Raw genomic sequence first — 13,433 nt, 5'->3', positions numbered from 1 at the left:
GTAAATTTATATAATCCGACCAAACTTCCGATCTGCCGCCCAGAATAAATTTAAAGAGATATTATGGAAATATTTACTGAATATCACAATGGAAATTACTACTCACTAGCCACAGAAGCCTTCATATCTATCAAAAAGAGGTTGCCCCCCCCCAAAAAAAAGGTGATGATTCTCATTGTGAACGTGATAAGGTTACATTTTCCCACTAAGTATATGGATGTAGCATGTTCGAAGATATAAGATCTAAACATTTTTCGACGAATTATGGTACTTTTGGGATAATAGATAACAACAGGTAAGGACTAATTATTATAGTTAAGAAAATGCTGAAATTTTCATTAGAAGATTAAAGCCTTTAGAGATGTTATTCTGATATATGTAAACACTTTCTAAATTGCATAGTAAGCAGTTTCTAATTTGTATTAGAATGAAAGCTTCACATAAATAGTTTGTATTATTATAATATAATAAGAACTTATTATTATATAAAATTATAGGCATATAAAATTGTATCGAATATAAAATTATAGAATATATAATTTTACAATTTAATTATAACATATATATTATAATTAATATAATGTTATTAATTATAATATATATGGCGTATAGAATTATATAAAATTATAGAATATATTTAATGGTACTGAATTCTTGTTTAAATTAATATATTCAGTTACGTTATGACTTATTATTAGTACATAAATTTGAAATGAATATTTAGATGAATTTCAACTGGATTTATTATATGTATAAATGTTTGTGGAACTATGTATATTTTATCCGTACAGGTATATTGTAAATAATATTTATTTTATATTTATCATATTTAAGTACTTTGTATTGATTATCATTTGTATTTGTATTTTCTGCTCAGTATATTTAGCGGGATAGAGTTACTTTTGATAGACATATAACAAGACGAAAATGTTATGATTAATTCTTACACAGCATGATAAAGAATTCCGGATTACGTTTAAGATAGAATTAACACATACAGATTAGCAAAATAAATCATGTTGTTAATATTTGAATAGTGAAGCTAAGAAATAGGAGGGGGGGGGGTATTATAATATGCACAGTTGCTAATTAGAGATATGTTTGAACTCGCATAAATTCGTCGACAATGCAAATCTCGCATAATGCGATTTCTTATTAAACGGAATGCTCCACCTCTCATTGTACGAAAAATTCACCGTACTTCAAAAATCAGTTTTAATTTCTTATGTTATAAAATGGGAAGAGCTTACAAAATCTTACAGGGAAATTTTAGTACAATTTCGAATTTCTAACAGGTTTAACGGGCATCTGCTTCATTAAAATCTATTACAGCTAATTTTTCAAAAAGTCTTGACACAATGTTGCTCAAGAAACTAGAAAGAAGATTCGAAAATTAATGATGTCAAGGTGATTCTCTCTTCTCGTAAAAACATCCTATGCTAATTTTAATAAGGCTAATGATCAGAGGAATGCTTCACCACATATATCGAAAGTATTCTGCAATAAATTTCAATAAAGATCCAAGGGCGCAAAAAATACATCAGAGCTTGAATTTACACCTGAAATTTACACCTGGAAAACGTTTCAGAGTCATCCATCAACATCCCAGCGTTTTCACGAAGAATGTTTCTTTTCACTACATTCATTCTTTGGTCACTGCACAAGAGAGTAAATCGAAGGTCAGAGATAATCTTTTCAAAAGACTTTTCATACTAGTATCCGTTAAAGAATCAACCGAGGATGAAATTAAAAAAAGAAATCTGATTTGACGATCCTCGTTTTTTACATACTTTTATTTAACCTGATTTGATTATTAATAACTCGATTACTAATTTACATCTTTACAGTCTTAAGATTAAATTAGTAATTGATTTTTCACTCAATTTCTGATGTCCTAGAATTATGAATTTTTTATGCAATTGCATATTCTCCAATAAAAAACTTATTAATTAATTTGGTTGATTTTGGGAAATATTGATTCCATAATACACATAATAATGAAAATAGTAAAAAATTATTTAAAAAAAATTATTAAAACAAAAAATTGTATTTCTTAATACATTAGTATAAAAGTTTATTTCTAAAAATTGTTTTTGTTGCATTTTCCCCCTTAATAATACTATAATCTATTGCAGTAAATTTAATAAACTCAACAAAGTTTGAAATCACTAATTCTGGAGGCAATGAATTGAAAAACAATACTTGTCTTCATATTACATACACTACTAAGGCATGTTATGTCTTTCCTTTCGGTCGGTTCCTATGTTCAGGTCGGTTTTATCGACTTCAAACGGAAAAAGCATCTATAAACATATTTGCAACTTCATACATGGGAAGTTAAAACTCAATGGTAATTTTAACTATCAAATGTTTTATATTTATAGACTTTTTATACGCCACTTCTTTAAAACATGTAATTATTTACTAGATGTTTTAAATTCAGAATGTTTCGAATTTTAAACCCGAGGATATCGAAGGTTTTTATTTTTATTTATTAATTTACCGTACAAAATGAATCTAAATGGCGAGGATTTTGGTTTTGGAAAATCTTTAAGAATATGTGCTTGTAACAGATTCCATAATTCCAGAAAACAAAAGAAAGAATATTATCTTGAATAATAGTAGTTGGATTTAATACACAGTTATTCGAGTTTTTCTATATTTTAGTGTTATGTATCCTAACTTTTTAATTATCGTTCACTTAATTATTTATTTATATTCATTTTGCTTATATTGTTTTCCAATGAGTATGTGCATTTAGGATATAGAAATATTTTTTCGAGTGAAAAGAGATGGTTATTCGAGCTTTTCCACATTTTAGTGCTATGCTTCCTAATTTTTCAATTATATTTCACTGATTTATTTACTTAATTATGTTCATTTATTTTATTTATATATTTATTTTGCTTATATTGTTTTCCAATGAAAAGGTGCATTTAGAATAGAGAAACGTTTTTTTTTTTCCCGAGAGAGAAAAGAGATGGTAAACTTGACAATTTCTTTATATAAAATCTTTCAAATGAAGATAATATGAGCAATTATAATATGGAAAAAGTATTTTTACGATTTCATGAAATGAAATAAGGATGATTTCGACTTACCGATTTTGTTTCTTAAATCTATGCATTGCGAAATATGGGGGAATTGCAGGATCTTTTTCCATTTCTTGCTTTTGCCTTTGTTGCTATCAGCGCCACCTATAGCAGAAAAAAAAAGAGGTTTTTAATAACCATGCGGTCTATAGTACATTTACAAAATACTGACGATCATAAGATCTTAAAATCGTTTTTATCCCTGAATATATAGAGGCAGGTTTAATGTTTATTTATATAAATAAAATGTACTCAACTGAAAAAATTGTAATTACAAATGTATGACATAAAATGAACAACAAATAAAAATTGTACGCGGTGGATCTGAAAGACATTAAAAAACACATTAGCAATTTAAAAGTTGTGAACAAAGTTGAATACACTCAATCTTAGAAACACTAAAAAACACATTAGGAATTTAAAATCGTAAACATTGAATTGAGTGAAAAAAAGAATTGAACTTTATGGATGTCATTATATGTCATTTTATTAGACAGTATTATATAAAATAAAGCACAGTAATAATAAGGCATGTAATAAAAACATATGAAACCAGGAATAAAACCAGAGGACCTTAACATGACTTTGAAAAATTTTCAAAAAAATTTCACAGAAATTACAAACCTATCAAGGGGTCTTAATTTCATGAAGAAAGAAATTAAGACCTCATTTACAATTCAACGAAGAAAGAACAAAGTTCGCTATTCTATTCAAAACATATATTTAAAAAATCATTCAAAATAAGGAAACCAATATCACCAGCTATAAAACGCTAAAATCACAACAGCATATTTTGCAGTTTTTTATTTTTAATTTTTATTATTCATAAAATGCTTTGCTTTTATTTGGATATATTATTTCAATAAACTCGAAAGATTCTAAAAGAGAATCAATCTGTTGCATATTATGCCATTTTCATTTTTTTAAAATCATAACTAAATATAATTATGTCTCCTTCCCACAAAATTTGAAGCAAACACACACTTATTACAAAATTTCTATAGAATTAAGAGAACTTTTATAATTAATTATGGCAAAAGAGCAATAATGACACTTAATTATTTCACATATTTTCTGAAATATTAATGAAAATTACGCACCATTCAATTATTGCAATTCTGTACACATTTTAAGTAATATTTACGGATGTACTAAATAATCCGTGTAACAATTATTAGCATGGATGGCTACTTATTTTTCATAAGTAATAATTTTTCTGTCTAAACTACATCCACTATAACTAATATCAAATTACAAATCGTAGATTTTATTTTTGATATTATTTAAAACTCACCGATTTCTTCAGTAACAATTCAATTTAACAGTAATCGATTGCAAATATCTTAAAATGTTGAATGAATTAATATCCTGAAAGCAGTAATAACCTAAAATGTAATGGAATTCATTTATTCAGAAATAAATTAATCGTTAATATACTGGATTGACTCATAACTATCGGTTGAAAGCCGACAAGAGTGCCGAAAGACATTAATAACTGTGGCGTATCTCCGAGTACATGTATTTTCTCCCCAAGACGTCCAAAAAAAAAATTAGGATGTCAACGTCAACGTCCCCCCTAAGGTGCAAAACCGAAAAGCGTAAAACGAAGCTTTTTTTTCCTCCCTTTCCCAAAATGTAAAGCCCTGAGGCATCTCAAAGTACATTATAATGATAATGAGGGAAAAAAAAACTCATTATGGTCATATTTCAGTTTAATAAAATTAAAATTTTGAATGACACAAGGGAGAAAAAATATAAAATTGTTAATTAGTTTTTCTTCGATAATTTAACCGAGCGGTTTTTTAAATTACGCTTTGTAACTTTTAAAACTTTGTTTTTTCATGGTTGAACAAAACTTTCTATCTTCAGGCGAATTTTCACTTTTTATGGAATCTTTTTAACCGCTATTATATTTTCGTAATTCTGAATAGCTATTTATATCTAACAATTAAGATGTTTTTATAACGAAGCGAAATGTATTATGTGTGTACAGGTATAATAGCGTACCCCGATAAATTGTGTGAGTAACTGAGATATGATTTCTACATTACCTGAGATAACAAAGGTAAATTCTAAATTAGGACGTCAACTTTATCAATGATTGTCTTTAGAACATCAAAATCGAAGCACAAAATAAATATATTATTTCAATATTTACAATGTTAAAACAGTACATAACTATTACACACAGTCTACTGCATAATATATTTTTTCTGCATTGCTAAAACGCACACAGAACTTAATCTCTACTGTACACAGTTACTTGGAACTCATAATGTAATAGTGTCTATGATAATGAAATTTATCAAAATCATACACCACATTCACAATTATTATAAATAGCTTTTTGTAATCATCAAAGGTGAGATACCTTACACTGATTGTACAAATTTTAAAACACGTGAACTCCCTTGGTTTCAATTTAAGGTTTAATAATACTAAGTTTAAATAACACAGTTTCAGTAAAATTAAATTATAAATATTATTGAATTCACTATCCATATACTTAAAATAATATACAAAAACTAAGAAACAGCACCTCCCCAGTCCCAACCATTGGTATGATTTCGCCACTTTTTATTTTATAAAAAAAAGATCAATACTTCTAGAAATATCATCAATGATCATTTGCCCTATCAATGATCATTTGATATTTTTATTGTCCAATTTCAATAGAAATATCAAAAACAATCGTCTTCTATATATTCTACAAGGGAGAAAAATGCCGCCCTACCCATTTTACAGATATCGCCGATTTTTATGTTAATTAATATTATTTATATCACTGCCGAAACAGCTAGATGCCGAAGAGAACGGCTAATATTTCATAAAAATAAAATATTTGATAGTTCTGAGTTTTTTACATAATTTGAGAAGAAAATGGCAATTCAAACATCGATGATACCAAAAAACTAATCACAGAGAAAATTTAGGAATTTATGGGCAAGATTTAAGTAAGAATTTCACTCTAACTTTATTTATAATGCATTTTTCAAATCAACTTAAACTTCTTTTTTTTTTTTTTTTTTTTTTGTCTACAAGAAAGAACACATAGTAATTAGTTGTGCGCAAATTTGATGCACAAAATATTTTGGTTAGAAAAAAAAAATAAAGTAAATAACTAAAGTTAATGTTTCTAATGAATCATTTAATAAATTTAGACACTAACCTATCTTGAAACCTTTTTCTTATTTGAGTTTGTATGAGTATATCTAAGAAAATTCTGCAATCTGCAAGTTAAATTTTAAAGGGTACGCTTTATATATATATAACACATTAGATTTCAAAGGATTTGCATTTCCATTTAGAACAAAGATAAAATGATTATCCAACCGACGCTAAATGAAATCATTTTCAGTAATTAAGAGCCAGAGTTTGTTCATAATCTTTAAACACAGCAAACTCGAGTCTAGAGTCATTCAACTCCAACAAACATTATCGCCAAATGAAGTCTATCACTTGTAATGAGTCTATCGTTGAGAGCTTTTCCCCATTTAACTTCGTTAACATTTATTCAGGAAATGCATGTAATGAATTTAGGGCGGTTTGATGCCAGGGTGATTTGTCACTTCATTTTTGCTACAGAGAACGACGAGGGTGCTTTTGTTCTCTTTCAACTCAACTTCAACTCGCTTTGAACAAATTATAATGAAGGAGAGGGAAAGATGTCAATAGCCACTAATCAGCAATTAACAAATACTGCTGAAGTTACAAATCGAATGTTGAATGCAATTTCAAACCCAAACCAAGAATAGCCTATTTTCCAATTGGGAGTGATCAGGAGTAAAAGAGCGTGGTAACTAGAGAGTGGTAATTATGAAGTTCAAATAACTACGAATATTCCTTTAATGTTCTATTCCCTTTTGTAGAGAAGTTTCTCCCTATTCCCCACAAGAAAATTAAAATAAACTTTACATAGCACAACACAAAACTTGAGAGATGACACCATTTATGAGAAAACATTTCTTCTAAAAGACGAGAGTCTAATTTCAAATGTATTTTAAAAAGATAAAAAATTATTCTATTTTTCAATTTATTAATTGGAATTAATCAGAAAAACTTTATAATAAATTAACTAGTGATAGCCTAAGTAAAGGCAAATGATTATTTAAAATGACAATGCTAACTCCAGATAATGCTACGAGTTGAGAAATCAGCTGCCAAGATATTAATATTAGCACTAAAGAATCAGATAAGCGATTGTAATAATAATGATAATCAAAATGAAATGGTTCATAAAGATAGTATCAGTTAATCATTGGATTTCACTGTTTGGTGGTCCAGCAAATGAAGCGATGTCTACATACGAAGTTCTAGATCTAAGAAATAAGCATTTTCCAGCATGATTTGTTTCTATTCATCTAATTATGTGTGAAACATAATAAGAGTAATAGTAACAAATTAACAAGGTGTGATGTTACTCTTATTATGTGTGAAACATAATTAGAGTAATAGTAACAAATTAACAAGGCTAAAATAGCTATAAAAAGACTATAAACAATATTAAAATACCATAAAAGTTTATATACTCTCCAAAATTCCAGACAAATTCATGAAAGGAATTTGAATTATCTTTATCTAAAATAGAGAAGGAAAAAATTTATAATATCCTGAATACACTGCCTGCTCATAAAAACTCGGCATCTAATTTATGGTTAGAAAAATAAAATAGAATGACGTGTCGAATATCTGAAAATTAATAACATGAGCTATAGAAAAGAGGTATGTGTCTTTTTTTTAATTGTTAGAAAACATATTTATTTAAGAACGTACTTAAAATTGTAATAGAGATTTTACAGTTATAGAATCCGAAATTTAAAAAAAATGAGAAATGAACGCATGCGCACTTAGTGTTCTTTTTATTATAATATTAACAAAACAGTCTATGAGAAAGAAAACGATTCCTATATGAAATCATTTAAGCAAAATGTGTATAAATGCCCGAAATGGCTGAAAAATGAAAATCTGTCACTCCATAAACAATAATGAGCTCCAAAAATATTATTTTAAGAAAATGAAGTTTTGTATGCTTCTCGGCGTTTCAAATAACTTCAGAATATACAGAAAGTCACATTATTTGGGAACAATTTTATGGCAACAAGAATGATAGGAATTGTAAAACTTCTCTTCTCCTTTTTATTAATATATTTCAAAAATATGATTAAGCAAAACCATTGTACCATTGATTTTAAGCAAAACCATTGTACCATTCTATTCACAGTTCCTTGTTAAGATCCAGCAACTATGACTTTTTATTGTTAGAGACACTTCGAAAAATATGACACCACATAAATAAATAAATAAAAAATATTACTCCTAGTGATAGAAACAATGTCGAAAGTGCGCTGCTAGAAAAAGTTATTTAGTGTTTTCATAAACAAAATTCTACGCCTTTTTCAGTTTTGAATATTTAGAGCTGACACTGACTAAAATGCAGACCTGTTCTCGAATTATTTTCTAACAATTAAAAAAAAAAAAAAAAAAGCTTTACAGAAGATTCAGAATTGCAAGAAAATATAGTTTCAGTAAACAGAAATAAATACTCTGTAAATCTCTTCGTTGATACAATTTTTTGACACTAAATTCTTTAAAATATTTCAGAATACATTTATGACAGGAAATATATTTTAGTTTAACCTGTTAACAGGGTATAATAAAATATTTCAATGCAAAACGAATTGAATATAAGCCTAATTACCCGGTTAACAGTTTAAAGATTAACTCTTTATGCAATCATATACCATTGACAGATACCATTTTTAGATTCCTTCATAAAATTCATTTAAAAATTTGCGTTCTACTATGTCACGGCGTATAGCCCATCCATTATATTCACGACATACTCTTAATTCTCCACTTTTTAAACGCGAAGTTCTTTCTTAAAAATAGCTTAACTGAAAATCAAATACTTCACTGGCACGCAGATCAATAACTTTTTAAGATAACGTCTCAAGGATAATAATCAAATATACGAATTGGAGTAATTTGCTCGTAATTTTCCCTTATAAAATAATCATGATCTTCCCCCGCCCCACTGAAATATTAAACGCTTTTAAGGAGAAATGAATGGGTGTTTTTTGTTTAAGATCGTACGTGGGCGACAAACACGCAGACACTGGTTGATGAATAAAAGATAGAGGACATTTTAAAAAAAATAATTCGACAATAAAGATGCCTTATATAATTTGATCAGGTCGAATCGAACTAAAAGTTTCATGAAAGTGCGATTTCAAATGACAATTCTTATCTCGTTTTCAAGATAAAACCTACCTTTTTTTCACCCTCCTCTTTCACTTTGAAAATTTCTAATAACTTTTTTCATTCATTAGAAAATATTGTAAACAGTAAATGATGAAAAATGAATATTATAGTGAAAGAAAATTATTTTAAGATACTGAGTAGAAAAGTCCATGAATAACAGAGTTAGATTAATCAAAACGCTTCTTCACAAATCTTGAAAAACTCATTTAAACCTTTATTTGATGAATTTTTAATTACTTCCCCCGCACTTCTTTAAGTTCGCATCTGCTGGCTTACCCAAAAGCCAGCAGATACGAACTTAAAGAAGATGAGGTCTGTTATTACTAAGAAATATTTGTTTTACCTAAATTCGCTTTTTAAAACACAGCTTGAGACTCTACAGGATATATTTGTATTCTTTAAACGTAAATGTAAATATGTGTAAAAAAAAAAAAAAAAAAAAAGACAACACTAACGGCGTTACACAGCGTTGAATAATATAACAAACCCGATGTTTATCCGAAATTGCTTTCATATTGTATAAACCAAAACGCTCACGTGGTGGTATACAACTTTTCTTGAAGAATATTTGGCTTTGCAAAAGATAACAGTGAACAAAATGCACCGCAATGCTTGGCACTCATTTATAAGACAATTAATGAATAACAGATAAGATTTATTTTTTATAAATAATGTTTCAAAATTCTGCTTGTTTATCCATATTTTCGAATTAACGATGTCAAATTAACGAAACTGTATATTTCAGATGGATAAATTACTTCGAAATGACAGATTCAAAATTCTTTAAAGAAGCCATCGTTACTGTCTGATAAATTCAACCGCTATTTGCTCAAATATTCAGTCCCTTCAAATGTCAGAGTTCACGAAGATAATTAGTGAAAGCGAAAATTCAACCACCATCGCGTGGTGCCGCTTATTTAAGATTTCAATGAAGGTACGGGCTTCGAGCAGTTAATCCCGTTGCCGCACCATAAAATTAAAAATGCCTCAGAAACACTTATACTCTCTCCAATAAAAACTCAGCATCGCTAAGCAACAAAATTCCTTGATAAAAAATAATCTTTCTACGTGCAAAATAATGATCTTAGAGCTTTGGGATTGTGTTTGCTATTTTAAATTCATTTAAATTATTCTGCGTATTTTCTTAGAGTATAAGTTTTTAAATGTATGGTATTTCATTCAGTATAAACAGGGTTGGCTCTAAAAAATTTCGTATCTGAAGCAAATTTTTGTTTTGGCCCATCCACCCAAAAGGAAAATTAATGAAAGAAAATTGAAAGAAATACAATTAAAACGCATTTTTTTAAACATTTTTTTAATAAATAAAATTATATGTATCGCAATTTATAATAGAAATTGTAAAAACATTTAAGAAAAAAATAGAAAAGGTTTTATTAAAAACTATTAGCACAAAAATAACTCAGCAAAGAATATCGTTCTGGTTCTGCAATGCAATTTTTCTTAAATGTAAAATTCTTCCACTTTTTTTTTTTAATTTATTTGTATTTTGGAACTCTAAATAACATTTCTTTTTTTTTTTTAAGTCAAGATTTAATAACGGAATATTAGGAGTTGCTTTTTCACTCAGGCAATTTAGAATCTATCTGATGACATCTACATAGGCAAAATGTGGTGACATCTGCATAGGCAAAATGTGGTGACATCTGCATAGGCAAAATGTGGTGACATCTGCATAGGCAAAATGTGGTGACATCTACATAGGCAAATGTGTGAGAATAAGTTTTCTCTTTTCCAAAAACCAAAGAAACTATCTACTCTCCTTATATTTCCTCTTTTTCAGGGTTTCGTAGCCCTCCCCCCCTTTAAAGTGATCTTTGGTGTAATGTTATAATTCTCATTATGATTTTTATTTCTTGAACAACTTGGCGCACTTCTGTTGACGGTGACTGAAATGGCTGGATATTTTGTTTCTATTTAGAGCTAGTCCTGATTATGCGTATCAGACCACAATGCATATCAGACTTTACGGACACTAAGCTTCAATCAGTCTATTTCTCTATAACAAGAAAGCCATTTTTCCAGGATCTATTAAAGAACTTTTAAGCAAAAATAATTTTATATTCATGATTTTGCGTTGGAATGGAAGTTTTTATAAGCCTTTGGACTCAGTTATTCCCATATCAGGAAATATTTCGAAGCAAACTCAATTTTTGTATGATGTTTTCTATAAAGCAATGGGATTTGAATATTCTTGCATCTCTCTTAGATATAATCAATTTTTAGCTTTCTTGAGATTTCTTTATCCAAGCCATGGCAAAAGCAGAACGGCAAATTCAGCAAGTAAGCAGAAAGGATGATAAAGAGAACATGAGAAAGAATTTTGATCTTATATAGTTTTAGAAGGAATTTGCAAACCTTAGCGCTTTGATACCATGAGAAAATGAAAAGTCTGCTTAACTCCAAAGTTAAAGTTACAGTGAAGATGGAATTTGAGAGATTAGGAAATTTTTAGAGTGTAGCTAATTTGTAATTATTGCATATATGAAATAAATACCAAACAAAAAATAAGCATAAGTTTGGTTATTATGCAACATACACAGAAGAACAAAGTTAAAATATAACGAAGAGAAATATAGACAACAAAAATAAATTAATATCCTTCAATAACAAGAGACGTCATGACAAGCACAAAATGAATGCCATACGTAACGCCAGTAAAATGACAAGACATGCTTGTTGAAACCTTCACGCATAGATACAATCAGATGAAGCAATATAATATTTTATCTAAAGCATACATTTCATTTAAGTGACAGCTAATAATGAATATAAGAAATAGTTTCTTTCTTTCCCAGGCAGGCTCAGATATCAAAGAAGCAAATCAAAGTGACGTTTTATCAATGCATATAATAAAAATTAAATAATAAGGGAAATCTTATTTCTTCGGTGAAAGCACGACATTCGAAGAATTGAAAGATCATCCGAAATTTCAATTGCACTTCTCTTGCAAGTGATGCTCAGTCAGCAAAAACAACTCCTTATCTCTGATCATGCACGCTCAGAAAAGTCGCAAATCAGAGAATCTCGTAAGATATCAGTACAAGTCTTATTATACTAGAATAGCTTCTAATAAATTTATCTTTAAGCAGCATAGAAGAATAGCAATAGCAGTTTATGGCTCCCAAATGCTGAAAAAATATTTTTTTAGTCCTTTCCTTTGATTATATTGGACAAAATAATATTTTTAATTTCTAAAATGGCCAGTTTCAATTTTATTTACATTTCCTTAAAACGATAAATTAACTTTTCACACGAAAGCAAATGTCTGCAGTCTTTATGGTACTTAAAAAAAAATTCTAAGAATTAATCTTAAATATGACTATTAACTTATCAATGCACAATTATTTAAAAAACAAAATATGAATAGATTTTATTTTTCCGACAGGGAGAAACAACTGCAATTGCCTTCTGTGAAACTGATTGTTACTTCTTGAGTTCAACATGGTCGACATGTACACAGAGATCCCTGCGATTTTTTTCGAAGTCAAGAACAATTATACATTGCTCTCTCCAATGGAAACCCTTTCATCAGAAAGCTTTATATCAGAGCGGAGCATACAAAGATCAAAAACTGTATTGATTGTTTAAAAAAAAAAAAAAAATTTAAATAAAAAAGAGGGTGGGGGGGGGGATTTATCATGCATTGTTTGAATAGGAACTAAGAGATTTACCATGCTAATCGAATCGGCTACTCTTACTTTAATGGGGGAAACACAAGGCGACTACTCTGAATATTGGCCTCAGAAATTCCAACTATATTTATTCTGAAATGATTGGATAAGAACTTTTTTCGAAATTTCTAGTCAGTTTATTGCAATTCAAATAGGTCAGAATTTAAATGAAAAACGGAAAACTACATCAAAATTTGCATTTTAATTGCCACTTTTTTCCCCTTTCTTGTTAGTACAGAGTTGCAAAACAGAAATGTGAAATTTTCAGTCCCTGGCAACTCTGTAATAAAGTACAATAAATTAGACACGAGGCCTCTTCGAAATGCAGCAAACATGGGGACACTGTTGATATTAAAAAAGAAATTCATAACATTTTAATTTCGCTAAA

The 13,433-nt window shown here is 28.7% G+C and overlaps 1 protein-coding gene across 2 annotated transcripts in view; it reads right to left on the bottom strand.

The window, feature by feature from the left end:
• The window catches only part of LOC129960189 (G protein-coupled receptor kinase 2-like), a 96,036-nt gene that overhangs the window by 29,329 nt on the left and 53,274 nt on the right, over positions 1–13,433 (bottom strand). For both annotated transcript variants that reach the window (XR_008783553.1, XM_056073408.1), the window contains exon 2: positions 3,102–3,197. Coding sequence is in view for 1 of the 2 variants with exons in the window: in XM_056073408.1 (XP_055929383.1) it covers positions 3,102–3,197 (96 nt within the window). In the remaining variant the exon portion in view is untranslated. The remainder of the gene's footprint in view (positions 1–3,101; positions 3,198–13,433) is intronic.

The sequence above is a fragment of the Argiope bruennichi genome, chromosome X2 (assembly GCF_947563725.1).
Source record: "Argiope bruennichi chromosome X2, qqArgBrue1.1, whole genome shotgun sequence".
Taxonomy (NCBI): domain Eukaryota; kingdom Metazoa; phylum Arthropoda; class Arachnida; order Araneae; family Araneidae; genus Argiope; species Argiope bruennichi.
This window is presented reverse-complemented; position numbering and strand designations above follow the sequence as displayed.